Source organism: Neopsephotus bourkii, unplaced genomic scaffold (genome assembly GCF_033783945.1).
Source record: "Neopsephotus bourkii isolate Nb327-2 ecotype Australia unplaced genomic scaffold, CSIRO-AGI_Nbou_v1 NB_1154, whole genome shotgun sequence".
NCBI lineage: Eukaryota > Metazoa > Chordata > Aves > Psittaciformes > Psittacidae > Neopsephotus > Neopsephotus bourkii.
Genome location: NW_026901640.1, coordinates 3,100,293 through 3,118,382, shown reverse-complemented (window position 1 = coordinate 3,118,382; position 18,090 = coordinate 3,100,293). Strand labels below are relative to the sequence as shown.

General features: G+C 41.0%; 1 protein-coding gene across 2 annotated transcripts in view; it reads right to left on the bottom strand.

The window, feature by feature from the left end:
* TAOK1 (TAO kinase 1) overlaps nt 1-18,090 on the bottom strand; it is a 65,085-nt gene that overhangs the window by 14,857 nt on the left and 32,138 nt on the right. For both annotated transcript variants that reach the window (XM_061363512.1, XM_061363511.1), the window contains exons 3-14: nt 16,103-16,174; nt 13,221-13,322; nt 12,058-12,103; nt 11,067-11,163; nt 10,251-10,364; nt 9,403-9,494; nt 6,814-6,907; nt 5,324-5,405; nt 3,197-3,364; nt 2,150-2,353; nt 825-959; nt 35-271 (exon numbers count right to left, since the gene is read on the bottom strand). In XM_061363512.1, coding sequence (XP_061219496.1) covers nt 35-271; nt 825-959; nt 2,150-2,353; nt 3,197-3,364; nt 5,324-5,405; nt 6,814-6,907; nt 9,403-9,494; nt 10,251-10,364; nt 11,067-11,163; nt 12,058-12,103; nt 13,221-13,322; nt 16,103-16,174 — 1,443 coding nt within the window. The remainder of the gene's footprint in view (nt 1-34; nt 272-824; nt 960-2,149; nt 2,354-3,196; nt 3,365-5,323; nt 5,406-6,813; nt 6,908-9,402; nt 9,495-10,250; nt 10,365-11,066; nt 11,164-12,057; nt 12,104-13,220; nt 13,323-16,102; nt 16,175-18,090) is intronic.

Genomic DNA, 18,090 nt, shown 5'->3' with positions numbered 1-18,090 from the left:
ATATGGACTGGTCTGCTAAACCATGATCTCCTACCTCTTTCTCCATGGCTGCTTGGTGCTTTTTAATGAGCTTTTCCATTTCTGCAGCAAAATTGTTACGCTGTGTTTCAAGATCTTTGTCCAACCTGAGGCGATGTTCATCCATCTCTGCCTTCAGTTTATTCTCTAATGCCATCAGTTGCTTCTGGTGTTGCCGTCTCATACGTTTGTAGCCAGACATCTGCTCTCGGAGTTCTGAGTCTTGTTCATGTTCCTGCATTTGCCTTGTCACCTAGGAAGATAACCACATCAGGCCAAAGTAAGTTAATGCTGCTTAATCTGCTTTTCAGCAGTCTTCAGACCACAAAAGAAAACTATACAGGATAGAAATACGATTTTGCTATAAAGAAAAGCACACATCCTAATGGCAGCAGAGCAGATTCAGAACTGAATTCTGCTGTGGAAGATAAGCTCTGCTGGGCGCCAGCAGAAAAACTGTACAATTGTTATAAAGCTGATACTAAATACTGTCTTTTAGCCCACTGCAATGAGGGTGCATATACATACATACAAATACACACAATATGCATATGAAAGAATAGCCAGCTTATTATTACAAACTGTTTCCTGGGTTTGAAAATCTCTACTATGCACAAATTACATTTGCCCAGGTGCCGCATTTAAGCTTTTATTAACTTACATTCAACTACTTCAGTGATAATGTCTCTCTCAGTGTGGACAGCTCATATTCTGATGGAATCCTAACAGCTCTACTAGTGACACTGAGCTACGTCCAAATGTGTCCCTTCCCCTACAACTTCATCCAAACCACCACCTCCACGTACCAGCGATGCTGTGCGTATAGTAGCAAAGTGCTCTCGGTTGCGATAATGGGACTTGTGGCGAGATACTTGGGGAGGAGACTGGGGTTCTGATGCCCTTGTTCGAGGATCTGATTCCTCTCTGTAGTTTTCCTCCTCCTTATCAGCAAATAGTAATGTGAGAGAATAAAGAGAAGCTGTGTTAATCAAGATTTTTACTTGGGTTTGGTTCAAAAGACATCTAAAAGGAAGAAAAAACATTTTACATTCATCAGCCCTGAAAGATTCTCCTGCCAGTAAGCTGGTTGAAGGAACAGTCTGCATCAAGAGCTCTGATCTAGGATCTTTGCTTTTGGGAGTTTCATTGTGCATTTTTCTTACCAAGAGGGAAAATGATTAGTTAAAGCTGAAAAAAACGAATGTAAAACTGGAAAGTGAGTTAGTTGACGTCAACAAAACATTAAAGCTATAAAGTAGATGATATCAAGCCTGAAAGACAAAACCAGCATGTTTGCAACCCTGAAAGACAGAGGAAGATTTTCACTACACCCACTACAGAAATACCTCAAAGGAAATTTTAGGATTTGTCACGGTGTATTCTACACTCTTATTTTGGGTTTGTCATTCATCACAGAGCGATTAGTAGTTAGATATGATACAGTAATTAACTCCCCAAGGAAATACCTGTGTCTTTGGTGCGTATCTGGGCAAAGAACAAAACATTCTAACCACACCTATCATTAGCTGAGGGAACGTTACTGCTTTGAGAACACGTGTGATAACCCCTCCATAGAAGGAGCAGTATGGACCAGAGGGAAGCTCCCCAGTTTATCCTTCACTGCGCAGAGTTGAAGCAGGGGAAGTGGTTTCACACCTTGCCATGGTCAGAGTGCTGTGTTTCTTTTTCCATGCATCCACATATTTGAATCAAGTGCTGCAAAACTGGGTGCTCCAGGAACAGATTTCAGCCACTGCTCTGGATTCTGTACTTAAGAATTCCCTAACTAGGATGTAAAAAGGGGGAACTCACATCCTTTTGGCCCACGAAGCAGTACTCTGGAAGCATCCACTAAATAAACCTATTCACAACCCGACACTGCAGCTCCTCACAGTAAAGCAAACTGCTTTTGAAGCAATTCAGTTAGTACAATAATTGTTAGTGAATCAATAGTAAGAAATGATTTTTACAGCAACCTTCTGAAGTTTCCAGTGCACATTAACGTATTTGGGGCACAACATTATAACCTGCAAATAAAGACCTGGATAGGAAACACAACTTTTGGTCATCGTGCCAACCAAATCCTCTGTTTTACACCTTCAAAGTTATCCAGTATAAATCCAGTGCTTACCGGCTTTAAATGAATGACAGAGCTATTTGACATCACGGTGTGGTCCCCCTCCATCATATCCAGCTCGCTCTTATCATCCGAGGCATCTGGAAGACTGTTAACACTACTGCTTTGGCTACTGGCACTGATAGACATGCTAGGAATGGACTGATTACTTCCGACACTATTCACTGTTCCTGTCCTGCCGACACCATGATCTTGCTCCTAGGAGATAGGAATTATTAAGAGAAGTCAAAATCCATCACAGTTGTATCTATGGACATGACCAAATGAAATGTTCAATCCATTTCTTTCTAAAGGCATCTACCTGTCACATCATGGCAGTTCCCACCCTCTGGGCATTGCCATGAAACATTTCTCTTGTGGGATGCAGGGGAGAGAAGGAATCAGCCTTGTCAAGATTAACTGGCTGATGTCAGATTCTTTTCAACACAGAGCCTGTTAACAAGCTGAACTTGATCATGTATCAGCAAGAGCATGTCACCAGCATCACCTAAGCACTCAGCTGGGACCCTGCATCTCACACAGTTTCTCTCTGTACATGAGAACTGCAGTCCAGAGTCTCAATTTCTGCATGTTGACTGCAGTTTGCAAACCAAAACCAGACTGATTTCCTTGATTGCTTTTTTTTTGTTCCTTTTCCTTTTAAATCAAGTACAAATTTCTATGCCTTAGAGTAACATTCTCCAGTCAAAACTAGGGGACTGCTAAGGGCCTAGTACAAATGGTCAAAATAGAGGTTAACTAGGTGCTAAAAGAGTCCTCATGAAGCTTTATAAACAGGCAAAAAAAGCTGGGATTTATGGAACTGGAAGCCAACTGCTCAAGCATGAATACATGGCACAGCTTCTTGCCAGCACGAGGCATCTACCCTGTTTGTCCTTGTTTGTGCCTTGAGGTAGCTTTAATCCAAGCACAGAGAGGAAGAGACAGTTTACAGCCAGGTGTGTAAACAGCCTCCATTGGTTTTAGCACGATCTGAGTTGTGGTTATTTGAATGACAGCATCATTCCCTGGTTCAGTGATGAAACCCAAAGCTTCTCTCACCTCCTCCTCCTCCTGTGTTTCAACTGCAGGGCCATTGTGTGCCTCCTGGAAAAGGAGCTTCTTCATTTTACGATACTGCAGGTTGTCCAGTTCTCTCACCGCATCCTTTGTTCTCTGAATCAAGTCTATTAACACTGTTTCGGGCCGCTCCCGAAGAACAAACATATGCTGTAGGACACACAAACAGGTGAGTGACCTCTTATGCCTCCAGTACACATGCTTTGGGGATACAGTTATGAACTCTATCTGGGTTTGTTAGCCCTCTTCCCTGTGCAGGAGAAGACCTCTGCAGCTTATGCTGGCACTATTTGCAGCCTTCACAATCCAGACAGATTTCAGGCTGATTGCTTTCTGATGGGAGACATCCACCAAAAAATAAAGATGCAGAAAAAACCCCAGAAATGGTGTTTCACAGATCATGAAAACAGGTTTAGTTTAAAACTGGACTCCTTTGGGTACTGGGGTATTTAGAAATGTTCTTTACTTGTGGTTTAAAGATGGAAGAGCAACAAATAACATATCAATGCTGAAGCTGTTAATCTGGCTAGTATCTCTAACCAAATGTTAATCAACTCATCACCAAACTCTCACTATAAAACCCTTTTCCTTGTTTAGAAAAGCTTGAGAATCAAACAGCACACAGCTCTGAGTCATAAAATAGGCTGTGAACCTTCAAGCTCAGTTCTAGAAGAACAGTTAGCCCTATTATGTTTTTTTTTTGAGGGGAGATATTCACTGCATTGCACTGCAAAGGTGGCTGCACTTTGCCAATAGGTAAAACAATTCCTGTCTCTGTATGTCAGAAGCAGCTTTTGCAGGCTCCAGCTGAAATGTGCTGTGCAAGCATGAGTCATTATTAACACCACCACTAGTTTCATTTTGTTCCTCTGGAGAACTGCATTGCCATTTCCATCATGTCACATTCCCTACCTGTCTCTGTAAAGTGGCATGCAGCTGTTTCAGACTATAGATATGGAAGGAATACATTCACAAACGTTTAATTTCCATCAATGTTCTCTTTAATTGCAGTGCACTGCTCAAAATAAAACCAATCTGCAGGGTTCTGAAATGGCAGGACTGCACTCCCACACTGAACCCGTTCCTGGATAATTGCATTTACTTTCTGAATACAGGTTTTCTTTTTGAAGAGGCAAAAGTCCTCAGAACCATTTCAGTAAAAACATTCAAAAAATGGGATGATAAAACCTTCATAAATAGCATCCATTTTCCTTCAGAGCAACTGAGCAGAAACATGGCCAGGATTAAAATAAAGAAACCCCAAAATTATGTCACGAGCACTGTAAAAAGAGTGACAAGTTAGCAGAATCCTGAATGCCACCTGATGCCACAAAGGAAATCCATCAAATCCCACCTACAATAAAGCAGCTCTAACACCCAACTTCTATGTGAGTTGCGTTCACTTAAGAACACGTCAGCTTTTAAGCAAGGTTGGCTTTGTTTCCAGACTAAAGCAAGGAAAACCAAGTGTCTGCAGCACACAAGAGCACAAATGGAAGCCAAAGTAAGAAATACAGCAAGAAACCTGCAGAAGGCTGAGGTTTAATCATGTCAAGAAAAAGTATGGGGAAAAGAAATCCTGCTTTTCCCCTGCTTCCTTTCCCTCACAGATACCATTAGAACAGCGGATTTCAGTCCTACGTGTAAAGCATATAGGTGATGGGAGAGGATAAAAAGCCTTCAGGTGGGTGTGTGTATATATATATATATATATGTATATATATACACACAGAATAAAGAGGGAAACAATGAAAGGTGTTTGTTAACTAATGCATGCATGGCAGCTCTGTCAGGATTATAGTCACTGGAAGCACAGAGTGAGTTTAAACTGAAACTCTTGACAAGTTGATGGTCATCCAGTGTCACTTGATAGGGTATCCTTTTATGAGAACAAGGCTGGCTTGGAGTGTCACTTAGGGAAGTGCCCTAGAAAGGGAAAATGAAGCTAGGACAGCCAGCTCAGCACCCTCAGCTCAAAGGTAATAGAGGTAACAGGCAGCGAAAGCATCATTAACCATAGCCTAGTATGGTAGGTGAGACAGAAGAACATCACAGGTCATGGCCCCTTTTTAATACTATGTGGAAAACAAAAAGGAGAAGGAATCCAACCTTCAGAAGCTCCTCTGATGTAGGCCTGTCTTGAGGAATTTTCTGGAGGCAAGAATCTACGAAGTTTCGAAAATAATCAGACCTGTGGCAAGAAAAAAGGAAAAGGAAAAAACCCATCTGAGTTAACGACCCAGTTTCATTCACTAAGGAGTCCAGATACTCAGACTCATTTGGGTTGGAAGGGATCTTAAAGAGGATCTAGTTCCAAACCCCCTGTAATGGGCAGGGAACACCTGAGTGCCCCTAGCAGAAAAAAATGGGGAGAGACCACACAGACCCCATACTTCATACTACAGCCTCTGACATCCCTGGTCAAACCAAAGCCCACCATTAGTAGGCAGAGCCCTTTAACCTCAGCTCCCAGACAAAATGTTCAAGCTTAAGAACAAATTCCAGAGGAAGGATTATTCCCATGTAAAGGCAGACACCCCTGTAGCTCAGTGCGAGCACCAAACCTGGCCAATTCTATATTGCATAAACTCTTCATGGTCTAATCAGAGCCTCTGCCCCATTCCACCTCTGTGTGCTGGTGTTTCATCCACTGGCTGTATTAACACACGATTCCTGAATGCCACCAGCCCCTCAGACACAATCTGTCACAAGTAAGACTTAAGGTCATGATTTGTTTAGTAACTTCTCTCATTCTGCAAGGTAAAACACTGTATTTTGCCCCTTTTTTCCCCTCTGCACAAAGGTTTTCAGCAGGGCAGGATTATACCCTGAAAACAGCAGCACATCAGTTGTACAGGTTATCTTTCTTTCCTCTCCCATTGCTCCCATGATGTAATTGGCACGGGGGGGAGGAAGGAGTGTTGCTACTCCAATTTGCCCAATAAATTAAATTACTGCATTTTTTGGTCAGAAAAATCAAAATGCATAAAATGAGCTGAATGTTGTATCAAGCACCAGGGTATGAAACAGCCTCAATAGAAAAATCTCAGAGGTAGTAAAAGGTAATCTAAAACTCAGGTACAATGTATGATGTTAGAGGCCCAGGCCTGTGGCTCAGAAAAGCACAATTAGGGACTTTTTAACTTCTGAAATCAGTTTACTGTTTCAAAAGACAGCTTTGGGGCTGGGAGGCACAGAACGTGCTTTATTCTTCTGAAGCTTACACGACAGAGACTTGCCACGCACAAGCAGCGTCTTCATCTCCAACAAAATGTAAGCATTGACAGTGTGGTTTGTGATGAAACAACACCAAACCCCACGTTTTTGGCTCGCTTGGGAACTTCTAAACTTTACTGACCCATGAACTGAATTTCTTACAGGATCTTCCAGTGGCACGTTCCATTTCGACCACATTCTAGGGTCTGAAAATGCATATGTAGTGATGGGTCAGTTTTGTATATAAAATGTATAGTGAACCTAATCAGAACCTTCCAGCTCACATCCTCCCAACAGGAATCCAGCCATTTCAAGAACTCAGCATGACAAAGCACTCCATTTACAGCAATTCCCTGCAACATTCCTCCCTCAGTAATACTCACCATTCATTAGACTGTAGTGTAGGGGATTCATTCTGCGCTATGTGATATAAGGCACTCATTGCGTTCATATTAAACAAAGGAGGCTTCCTTTCCGCTACACACAAAAGAAAATAGTTTTTATACAGGGAGACAGTCTCATGGTTTTGCTCTTTAGTTTAGTTTACATCCCTTTAAAAAGAAAACCACATCAGCAGAATCACTATTGCCTGAACATGGAACCCCAAACCAACCCTACCCTGCAATCAGACAGATATGTTGGCATATGCCCTATACCATTGCAGAAGATGAAAGCACTTAGAAGATCAAATGCCTTGTCCTCTCAAGCTTTTAAATTACGTGGTTTATCATAGTTCAGTTCTCTGACTCATTTTAATGTACTAAAATAGGAGTAAGTTACCAGTAAACTCTACAGTCGGTGTTTAGCCGCTAAGCATTCCTGGTTCCACTGCCTCCCACCCCCTTTTTGGAACTACAGTTGCTAAAAAGCTAACAAATATTTAATTCTAGGACAGCAGTGATGAAGAAAAAGCTGGTAACAAGAACCATCAAATCACACTTAACTGACTAAGCACATGGGCAGGAAGTCAGTAACAGGCCAACTCTTTATACTATTTTGAGAGTTGCATTCTCTTTGGCTCTTCTCTCCCTTTCAAGCTTGTGTTACTCTTATAGACTGACACAGCATGAAAGCTTAATGAGGAAGGAGATGATCTCACTGGAACAACAAAACTGAAGCTTCATCAGAATGTTTATGGGGTAAACCTATAAAGCTCAGCCTTGCCATAAACATTCCAGAGGAGCTGGTCAGGCCTCAAGGCCGTTCCTACACGAGTGAAAAACGCAACAGAAAACTTCTCCTTCCTAAAATAAACCCACAACCTAAACAAGGAAAAATAGAGCTAGTTTTCTGATTTTGCTTTTCAATGTTGAGTTGCATAGTAGCAGTAAGCTATGCATCAGAGATCACAGTTCACTCATCACTATCACAGCATGGACTAAGCCCTACAAATTCCCCAGAACGGGCAAATTGTGGAGTTAAGCCTTTCCTCAAATGCAGCACTTTACTTTCTGCAGTCTGTCCGATAACCAGTTGCTGCCATCAAAGATCAGGCTGATTATCCATTAAACTCTCTGAACTGACCCCTTAAACTTTTTTAGTCCTAACTGACTGCTCTCCCCAGTTTCCTTCCCTCTTAACTCACCTGAATAAAACAGAAACCTTTAGGAAACACTGAGCCCTCAATGAAGCCATTGCTAAGACTAAGCGATCATTTGAGAAGTCTACCAGCCACCTCCTTTTCCTGCTTTCCCCCCATGCGTATTCAAACCATCCCAACTGAGACAACCACACCGGCCCAGCCACCAATGCTCTACCATGCTGACCTAGCCTCACCTCCCATTACACTAAGAAGCCATAGACGAAGCCCAACGCTTCATCCTGCAAACATGCAGCGTGCAGGAAGGCTCCCGGGGGTGTGGTGGCCATGAGCTCACTGCATTCCTGGAGCACCGCAGCCAGCCAAGTCTCCTTGCTCCACACTTGGAGCAGGATTCTGTCATGACAGTCACACCCCTTCAACTGGCTTTATATTGGCAACCCCCAAAAAAATAATCTCTGCTCTGTACAAAGAATCTATTTCACGTCCTGGAAGAAAATGAAGTTGACAGTTTGGAATGCCAGACAGCACTTTTAGCTAAACTGTGCAGTTCACATGGATTAACGTGTTCCTGAGAGCTCTCGCTGCTGCTGCTCCTCCACCAAAGTTGGTTTGGAGTATGAGCAATGAGATCTGACAAGGATGGTAGGACAGCCTCAGGTGAAACCTCACCGTCCCCAGGAAAACTTACAGCTAAGTGCTTCCAGAGAGCTGGATCCTGACTGAAGCCTGAGCAGTGCTGTGCTTCAGTGAGTATATTTTTGTTCCAATACTGCATGGTTTTAAATAGAATGCCATACTAACACAGGTCTTTAAAACCGATGTTCTCCTTTAAGGAGTCTGTTCTAATGGCGACGCCATCATTTCTTTGGGGATTGATTTATAGGATTCCACTTCAAAACTGGATTAGTCTGTACTTTTTCCTTAAAACAACCCAGATATTTCCCAGCCAAATCTATTCACAAGTGATAACGCACACTGAATATAGACTTGAAGCTGTCCTCTTATCCAAACCTTCATTGTTGCAGAACTATACCTTAGATTTACATGCAAACAGCATCAACTTCTATCATTAAGCAGATTTTCACACTGGTACTTTTAATGGTTCATTTCTAAAGCAGTTCAGCAAACAGACTGGTTTTCAGTTCAGAACCGCCTCTCTCACAGGCTGTGAACATCTTCAGTGATACTGTTTGGCTATTGTCTTTGTCTACGTAACTCTTTCTTCAGGTAATGAAAACACCAGTTTAATAAACATCAAATTGGAGACTTGAACTCTAGAGATCACATTTAGCCCTTTTCTCTAAAACTTAAGCCCCAGAGAAATCAGGATGAGGACAGAAACAGAGATCTTCTGCACTGTGATTCAGCTGAGTAAGTTCTTGGTATCAAATAACTACATTTTATAATTTTTTCAAATAAAATTACTTACCTAACTCAATACAGGTAATTCCAAGAGACCAAACATCTACTTTGCCATCATACTGCCCTTCATCCATGGCTAAAATCACTTCTGGGGCCATCCTAAGAGAAGGAAATTGATGCTCATAAAATTCTGGGCAATGGCGCATGTTATATCAGCATCAGTATTCCAATGAAACAGGCTGCTTCACTGATCTCAGCTACTGTAAGCAAATCATTCCCCAAGGTATCAGGCATGGATATGGAATACTGCAAACAAAGACCAGGCACCCACACTAGCACAAGCCTGTGGGGAAGCTGTGTGCTGTTCTCCTGTGCTTTGCTCAGTTCTCCATTCTTGAGCATCACCAGCTTTTTGTCCTCCTACAACAATTCAGCTGGCTGGCCAACTCTGGTGAAATAATGAGAGCATGCAGTTGTGTAAACACCACAGGTTAGGTGTAAGAGATCAAAGCATACAAGGGATCTGCAAAGGGTTTTGGTCAAGGAACCTGGCCTTTCCTATGGAAGAAAAAACACTTCAGCTATTTCAACAATCAGACGTGGTGAGAACATATGAATTGTTAAAACCACTGGGGGGGAGTCATTAAAATATGTTAGAGATGATTCAGTCCCACCTCTACCGGTTAAAGTCAGCCTAACAACAGGTTTATTACTGTTTGTGAACTTTAAATGCAAGAATTCACAGCTTCTTGAGGTCAGAGCCTATTTACTCTTTAACCTTTGGCAAAGTCCATTTTATCACTACGCAACTGGAAGACTACAAAGCTAGCTCAAATAAATCCCAAGTGTATTAAACACCCAATATACGACCTTTTCACTTCACAAAGCCAGAAATACATGAAACTTTTGACTTACCAATATGGCGTCCCCACAAATGAGTTGGCAGGAGATGCTATGGAAGCAGACCCAAAGTCAGCAAGTTTCACCTGTCCTGGCTCTGTCAGCAGGATGTTTCCTGCCTTGATATCTCTGATTATAGAATACAAGTGTCAGGATTATTCCTCTCCAAAAAATATAACATCTTCTATAACACAGACTACAAAACACACCAGATTTTCCCCAAATACAGGATCTTGAACCTGAAGGTTAATGCCACACCTGGATAAGCTTCATTCACAGTTCAACAAAACCTCCTGAAGTAACCATGTCCTTTATCAAAGCTTTCCAGAAAGTCCTAATAATGTAACTATTTAAATCCTCCATCCTATTAAAATGCAGCAGGCCCTTTAGACACAAAGAACATTTGCATCCCATACTTAGTGTGTGCTTCTCAACAGGTGTGTTAATATAAAACTGATTTTTGAGGTACAAGTGCTCCCCCCACCCCAGCAATCTCTGCCTTGCAGTTGCCACAAGCTAGTTAGGTGAACTGAGCCTGCCTTGCTAATCACAGCTTCAGGGAACAATCAGCATCGTATCAAGTATTGAAAAGCTTAGTAGAGTCAAAGCAATTCTGCACGAATTATGAACACCAGCTGTAAGAGATACTGCATATGGAGATATGTAGCTTGCTAGTATTTGTCTACTATAAATCACTAGTTGGGGAGCAGATGGGCAGAGCAAAAAGAAAATCTGTTGCTTGCAAATATTGAATTTGGGATGAAAGGGAATACAATCAAGAAAATAAATTACCTGTTAAGTGTGTGAGACAGCAAAAGTATAACCACTTACCTATGGATCATATTGTGAGAATGCAAGTATGCTAATCCCTGGAGAGCACCATGGGTAATTGCTGCTATTTCCACTTCTTGCAATGGCTTTTTATGAACTTAAGGAAAGAATTTATTTAAAATTCAATATTAAAGAAAACAATGCAGTTTGAATCATGCAAGTGAGTACTGTTAATAACATAAACAGAGAGAAAATACTGAAAACCCATTTTTACTATGTTCAGTTTGAGAAGCAAATGTAAAAATTAGTTCACAGTGTACATTCTATTATCAGATGTAATGTTCTAACTGTAAACCAGCATCTATTTACTATAAAAGAGACTAGTTTGCAACTGTAAACTGTTTTCCTGTCAGTTCTGCAACCATCCTCCCAAACACCTATTTGAGACTCAATATTCAATTTTCCACTAATGAAGCTAAACCCCAAATCCTAGAACTTTACAATCCACACATGAATAAGCTGTAGCAACACAGATGACTCTGGCAGCTCAGCCTTTTGTCCTGAAACGCTGCTGGCAAGGAAAGGAGATGAACAACTTACTGGCCACACATACATCTTCAAAGAAAGTTCACTTCAAGAAGCCTGATAGATAAACGACTGCTTAACAACAGACCTCATCAAGCAAAACCCTACTACTGCTGCAGTGCTATTTTAGTCAAGAGGCCTACAGTTGTTAGTAAGCATTAGGATCAACAGCGAGGGTTTGCAGAAATAACTCTTGACCTGTCATGACAGGAGAACCTAAAACTCAAGAGGAAAATGAAAAGCTGACTGACAACTTTAAAATAATACAAACCAAGGGGAAGCCAGGCCCCTAGGAAAGCTGGTGTTTGACACAGACACCATTACAGCCAGGCAAGAACCTCCGAAACTGAACCTGTCCACTCAGCCCACAAATAAAACTACCCACTCAAGGACAACTCTGATGCTGGAACCTCCTATTTCAGCACTCTACACCTGACTTTCAATCAAGTAAATGTGCATAACATACCTTCTAGTAAGTCTGACGCTGATCCTAAACAATATTCCATAACAAGCTGTATGGGAAGAAATCAAAGGAGTCGTTAGAAAATCTCTGACAGTGAATGTATGTTTTCTAGGTTCCTGTGGAAAAATCAAGAAACATTCCTGGTGCATTCAGTGCAGACTGCCATAACAACCCAAGTATTGCTTGCAACATACACCCCATCCTAGAACCGTCACACTGACCTCTCCTGTGAGGACAGCTCTAACTAGAATTAGCGCAGCCTTCCTAAGATACCAACCCACAAAGCTTGCCGAGGAAGGCACAAAAGCATGTTCAGAACCAGTTATGTATTGTATAACAGATCTTATTTTATATGCACATACTTAACAGCAATGTTAAATTGCACTTAACAAGCTTATCAGAGTATTAAAGGGCTATTTAGGGATTTACTTAAGATTTTGTCCCAGTCAGATTGCAAAAAAAAGAAACTAAAACTCTGTCCTACGGATTTACTGAAGCTAACCCAAGATCAGTACTTATAATTTCAACTATTAGTTCAACAGTATCAATTCCTCAGTATATCATACTATAAAAACTTCATCTATGAGAGGTGTACATTACACTTTTTACCTGACAAAACGCTTACTCTGCATAGCCAATCACATCTATTCCCACCATAGGCATTTTTATGCACACAATCTCAAATAACCCAAATTTAGCTGGGGTGTGGAGAGTGGGTTTTGTTTGGTTAAATCAAATGTATGTAATGAATTAGGAGATAACGGCCAGAGATATAACCAGCTGGTTGGTTTTGTCACCTGAACACACACAGAGAAATGACAACGAAGTAACCACTATACAACAGTAGAATTTAGTGAAACAGAAATACTACTAATTGAAAATATACTTATTTATATTATTATGCTATTATTACTCATTTAAAATAGTCAGTCCATCAAGCTAAATACACTAGAAAAACAACCCCCTTACTCTGCAATTGAAGGGGAAAATTTCCCTAAATCTTGTTTCCGAAAACTACACTCAGTTTTGCTGAGCAATTGTGAGGTCCTGGGCTACCCTCAGCTGAGTCTGTGCAATGCAAGTGTTCAGGTGCCTCTTGAAAGCCAGCTGGAGAAACCTCAAACTGCCCTTAGCCAAGACAAGAGAAGAGGGCAACAGATGCTTACCCATGCTGTATGCTCCCGCAAATAGCAGCCTTTGTATTCTATACTGTTAGGGTGTTTTATTTTTTGGAGGAACTTGACTTCTTTAATAATATCTTGCCATTTCTGTAGAAAATAAAAGGAATAGACTTTATCAACCGTTACCTTTTTTTTTTCAGGTTGTTGTTAAGTCATTATATCATTTTAATTATTTTAAGAAATAAAATCATCTTGAGGTTCCAAATCAAAATAGATTTACATCAACACCATGATGTTCACTGCCTAACTCCTCAACACATCTACAAAATAAGCTGTTGACTGATTAGACTATATGTAAGCATCTCTCATCAGTGTAATACTTTATATGTATGCATAGGCTATATTGGCAAACACTAAGTATCGAAGCAAGTCCTCAAAAAAGAAGTGTTCCTTTTTTAAGGGATACCATTTCTGTTGTCAAATCAAACATACATCCCAGCCTGAAAGAGATGTGGATGATAAGTGTCCTTCAGCAGGATCAGCTGTGTCCCTTAACTGTTGTAGACAGAAAGACCTGTCCTTACTAGTAACTGTATTACACTGGCTGAGGCTCCATTTATCAGTCACCCAGTATCTGACTCTGTTGATAACGTTCCTCCATTACTAGTTTAGTCTTGTCAAAGGACCGATTTAAAATGAGTTACCTACAAGATAAGGGAATGGTTCTGCAGGAGAGAAAGAGCAAACAGATAAAACAAAATCCAGGATTATAAAAGGAGAGCTCTGCCAGTGCAACTTTGAAGTACAGAAGAGGCCAAAAAGTCATGTTCTAACATGTGCCTAGACACCGCCGTTACTGTCCTTGGAGGAAACCATCAAGTGTTCCCATTCACCGCACATCCACCAACTCCAAAAGGTTCAAATGCTGTTTTCCAGGTCCTGTTAATCTCTCAGCACACACTTCCTTCTATGTGCCTAGGACTCACAGATAGATAGAGGTCCTATACACCCAAATGCTTTAGAAAACACATGCAAAACCCAAATCCTCCTCAATAAACATTTTAGGGTTAGAGAAACAAATGAAACCAAGGAACATGGTGGCCACAACTGTGGCAGCCAATTGACAAAGCACTGCTCAGCACTAGGACCTTCACTAAAAGTACATTAGTGCAGCTATTCTAATGTGAACCCTCTCAGTGACACCCTTGTTCCAGTACAAGAACAACTTAGTTGCCTTTCACTTTTAGCCCCAAAGGCTTTGAGGTACTAACTAATAAAAGCCAAACCAAGAATGCAACATGCTAACCTTCTCTGTTGGGAAGAGAGAAGTGATATATTAATCAAGATGTGTTTATCATTCCCTGCATTAAAAGAACCGCTCCAGGATCACAGTAAGATGTGTATTTAACATCACAGTACTACATATTTCAAAGTTCACAGTACCACTTATTTCACAGGTTTTCCAACTTATTTTTACTATAAAATATATCCTTAGAGAATAAATGTTCCCAGCAATGATAAAATCTTATAAACGATACCAGAATGCCCTTAATCAATTTCTTTACATAGGCTAGGTCATAACTCTAGCAAACTTCTGAACAAAACAAATAAATATAGAGGTAAAATAGACAGCATTTCATTCCTGGTCTTATTACTTTCTTCAAAACAAAGAAACATACGCATTGAAGACAAACAAAAGCTATTTCTGAAGCACGCACAGTTTGTTTCATTCATGTGAATAGAGTATTTATAGCTCACAGTAATTAAAACAGTGGGACAAGTAGTAAGTACAAATTATTCTTTCATCAGTACACAGTTAAACAAGTCACCGCAGTGACAAAATAGAAGCACGCACAGCAAATTTAACTGGGAAGCTAGAATTTAGGACTGCTGGAGAGACACTGCCACCTCTACCTCCTACACAGATACACACACACACACAAAGGAAGGAATAGCTCAGCTCCTTGTAGCGCAGATGATCAATACACAAAAGGCAGGCACAGAAAACAACAGTTGTTAGTCAAACTCATCCGAGCAAGAATGCTTCTAAGACTAGAATAGAGAGAATGGAGGGAGGGAACCATGAATGCCCTGAACAAGAGTCTTGCAATAAATACTTCTGGAGGGGAAAAAAAAACACACCATGATTTGATAGATGTCGTTTACCAGAAATAACACCAAAAGGGCTGCTCATGTCACGTTGGGCTTTTCAAGAATCTGTATTAGCACTTCAAACATTCCAAGTATAAAATCAATTATCTCTGTAAAGCATCATAGGGAAAAAACAACACACAACTGGGGTGGCCATGAAAACACTTAATGCTTAAATCTCAGAGGCCTACTTCTGCAGACCTCTGCAAAGACTGCCTTAATCCCTGGCTCCAGCAGCTCTTCCGTAATTATGCTGCTTCTCAGATTTTCACACTCATTCATTCACTGCTGGTTTGCTTTTGTTTTAGCTCCTCATCAGCACAGTGATTCCAGGGAAGGATGCATTCTGCCTTACTACTCTGCACATGCAAAATTCCCTCGGAATTTGTCACTACTGCATCCGCTGCTATTATTCCTTTGTCCAGTGAGCAATGTGGTTACTCTGAAAGGCATTTCAAATGGAACATTTAAGGGCAAACAGACATGGCGATAGACAAACCTACCATTTTTAATTTTCTTTTTTTGCTTTCTACACATTTATGTGGTCCCGTAAAAGAGCCCTTTCTGTCTGAAAGAAAAGAATCCTACCCATCTTTTCCAGCAGCAGATTAAGCAGAAATACACCATGAACAGTAAACTGATTTTTCACGGTACCCTCATTCACCTGTACAGTTAAAGGAAAGATTTCTCCTGCTGTAACCTGAGCCAATTAAAATAATCCTATATAATAGGTATTTGCAATGGTCAAGATTTAACACACAATATGTTCTACATACCTCATTGGACTGCTTCCCACTATATGACATTTTCTTGATGGCCACCACTTCATTGGTGCGCACATCACGTGCCTGTAACAGGAAAACACAATGCATCAGTTTCTTCAGGCTGAGATTCCCCATGAGATGTAAACCAAACATGCCCATAAAAAAAAACCCCATCTTTATCCCTTAGTTAACTTTTGCAGAGAGTTAAACTAAAATATCTTCCAAGGGGTGTGCCTGCTGCATCTGTTAGAAGTTGAAGATCACCCTCCTGTTCATGAGACAAAGTATGACAGTTCTCCATGCTCAGCATGCAGCAGGTTTCTGCAGCAGCCACGTACTGTCACTTCTAAACTAAAAATCATAGCTTATAAAAGCAGCTCTGACTCAAATAGAACCAATTTTCCCTAAGTTAACTTCTCTCCCTGCTCAGGTCCACATCAGACAAAACAGAAGCAATGCTCAAGCCTCTTGTTCCATTCCAAACAAACCAAGGTGCACAGTAGATACCTGCTCTGCACACCAGTATCTTTCTTCCCAGTGCTCCCACAAATCAGCTATTGTGTCTTAAACAAAGGATGGGGACATAGCACCAAGGCAACTGCTCATTCGCCTCTGGCAGAAGAAGGGGCAGGGCTGCTTCACCTTGTGGGGAGGATGGCTCCAGACCAGACCCCAGCCTCTCCTCTGTTAAGGATTTCAGCAGCATGGGAGCGTAATGGAGGAAAACACCCCCAAAGTCTTTCTGATAAGAATAATCAACTTGGGTATGAAGCCAGACCATATAAATCAGAATATTGTGCACCACAGCATTCACAGATGACTGATGAAAAAGCTGATTTTGGATATATTTGCACTATGAAGCACAACCTATCAGAACATGGATTAATAAAGTACCAGGACCCTGCCTTTTGTAAAAAGGTTCTTCCATAATGTTTTAATTCTGCTGTCCATTAGAGATTTCCAGAATTCCCTGACACTCTTTACTTCACCCAGTTATGATGAGCTTGAACCGATCCTATTTTTAGTTTTCTGAGAGGATCCTTCCTCCTGTCTCGCTGACACTAAAGTTGGGGGGTGACTATATTTGGGGTTTGAGACCCAAAAAAAGGAAGAATAAAGTTCTGACTCCTAGATCTTTACTAATTAGAGACCACCTATGAAACAGGCCAACCAGCGAAGAACTGCAACAAACCAGGCAAGCCAAATACTACAGTATAGCAGAAGGAGCACAGCTCTAACAAAAGGGAGTGGGTTATTCTTCTGCTCCATCTGCAGTGTTCCAGTGTAGTAGGTTTCCTGTGTCAAGTGAAAGCTATTATTACACTGCAGAGTAGGGTAAGGATAATACCAAAATGATTCAGAGGTGCCAGACTTGCAGTTTCTAAGAAACTAAAACCATGAGGTGAACCAGCAAAATCCATGTCAATTATTAAAGGAAAAACAGAAACTTTCTGCCACTGCAGGATGTAACAGAAACAAAGAGATGGGAGTGAACACTTTTAGTCAGTTATCATGTAAAGTAACATATCACCCCTTCTTGGGATCGGGGATGAAAGGAAAGGAAAGTAGGTACAACAAACATGGAAAGAGTAAACTGCATTTAAAAAGGCATGGAGAGATCTCAGGAATATATGGATTTTTATACTTTCTAATCACTCCTGAATCTATTTCTCATCAAATAGGTTATAGGCAATGAAAGCAGGTTGGTGAGAGGGGTTGGTATGTATTAGAGGATCCAAGCAAGCAACTCCTGATTGAGTTTGCTTAACACTGACGCCAAGCTGGGAGCAAGAGAACTATCCAGCTGATACCCCATCAACATTAAAATTATGGCGTTTTGGTTGGGTTTTTAGTGTCCTTGCGATCTGGAATAAGTGAAAAAAGACAGTTCCTAACCAAAAGCCACAGAGATGTTCCAAAATTTTAAAGATCCAAACGAAGAAGACTTGTTTCATGGCAGGCATTTATGCACATACATTCCGCTTTCCTCCAAAAGCTCC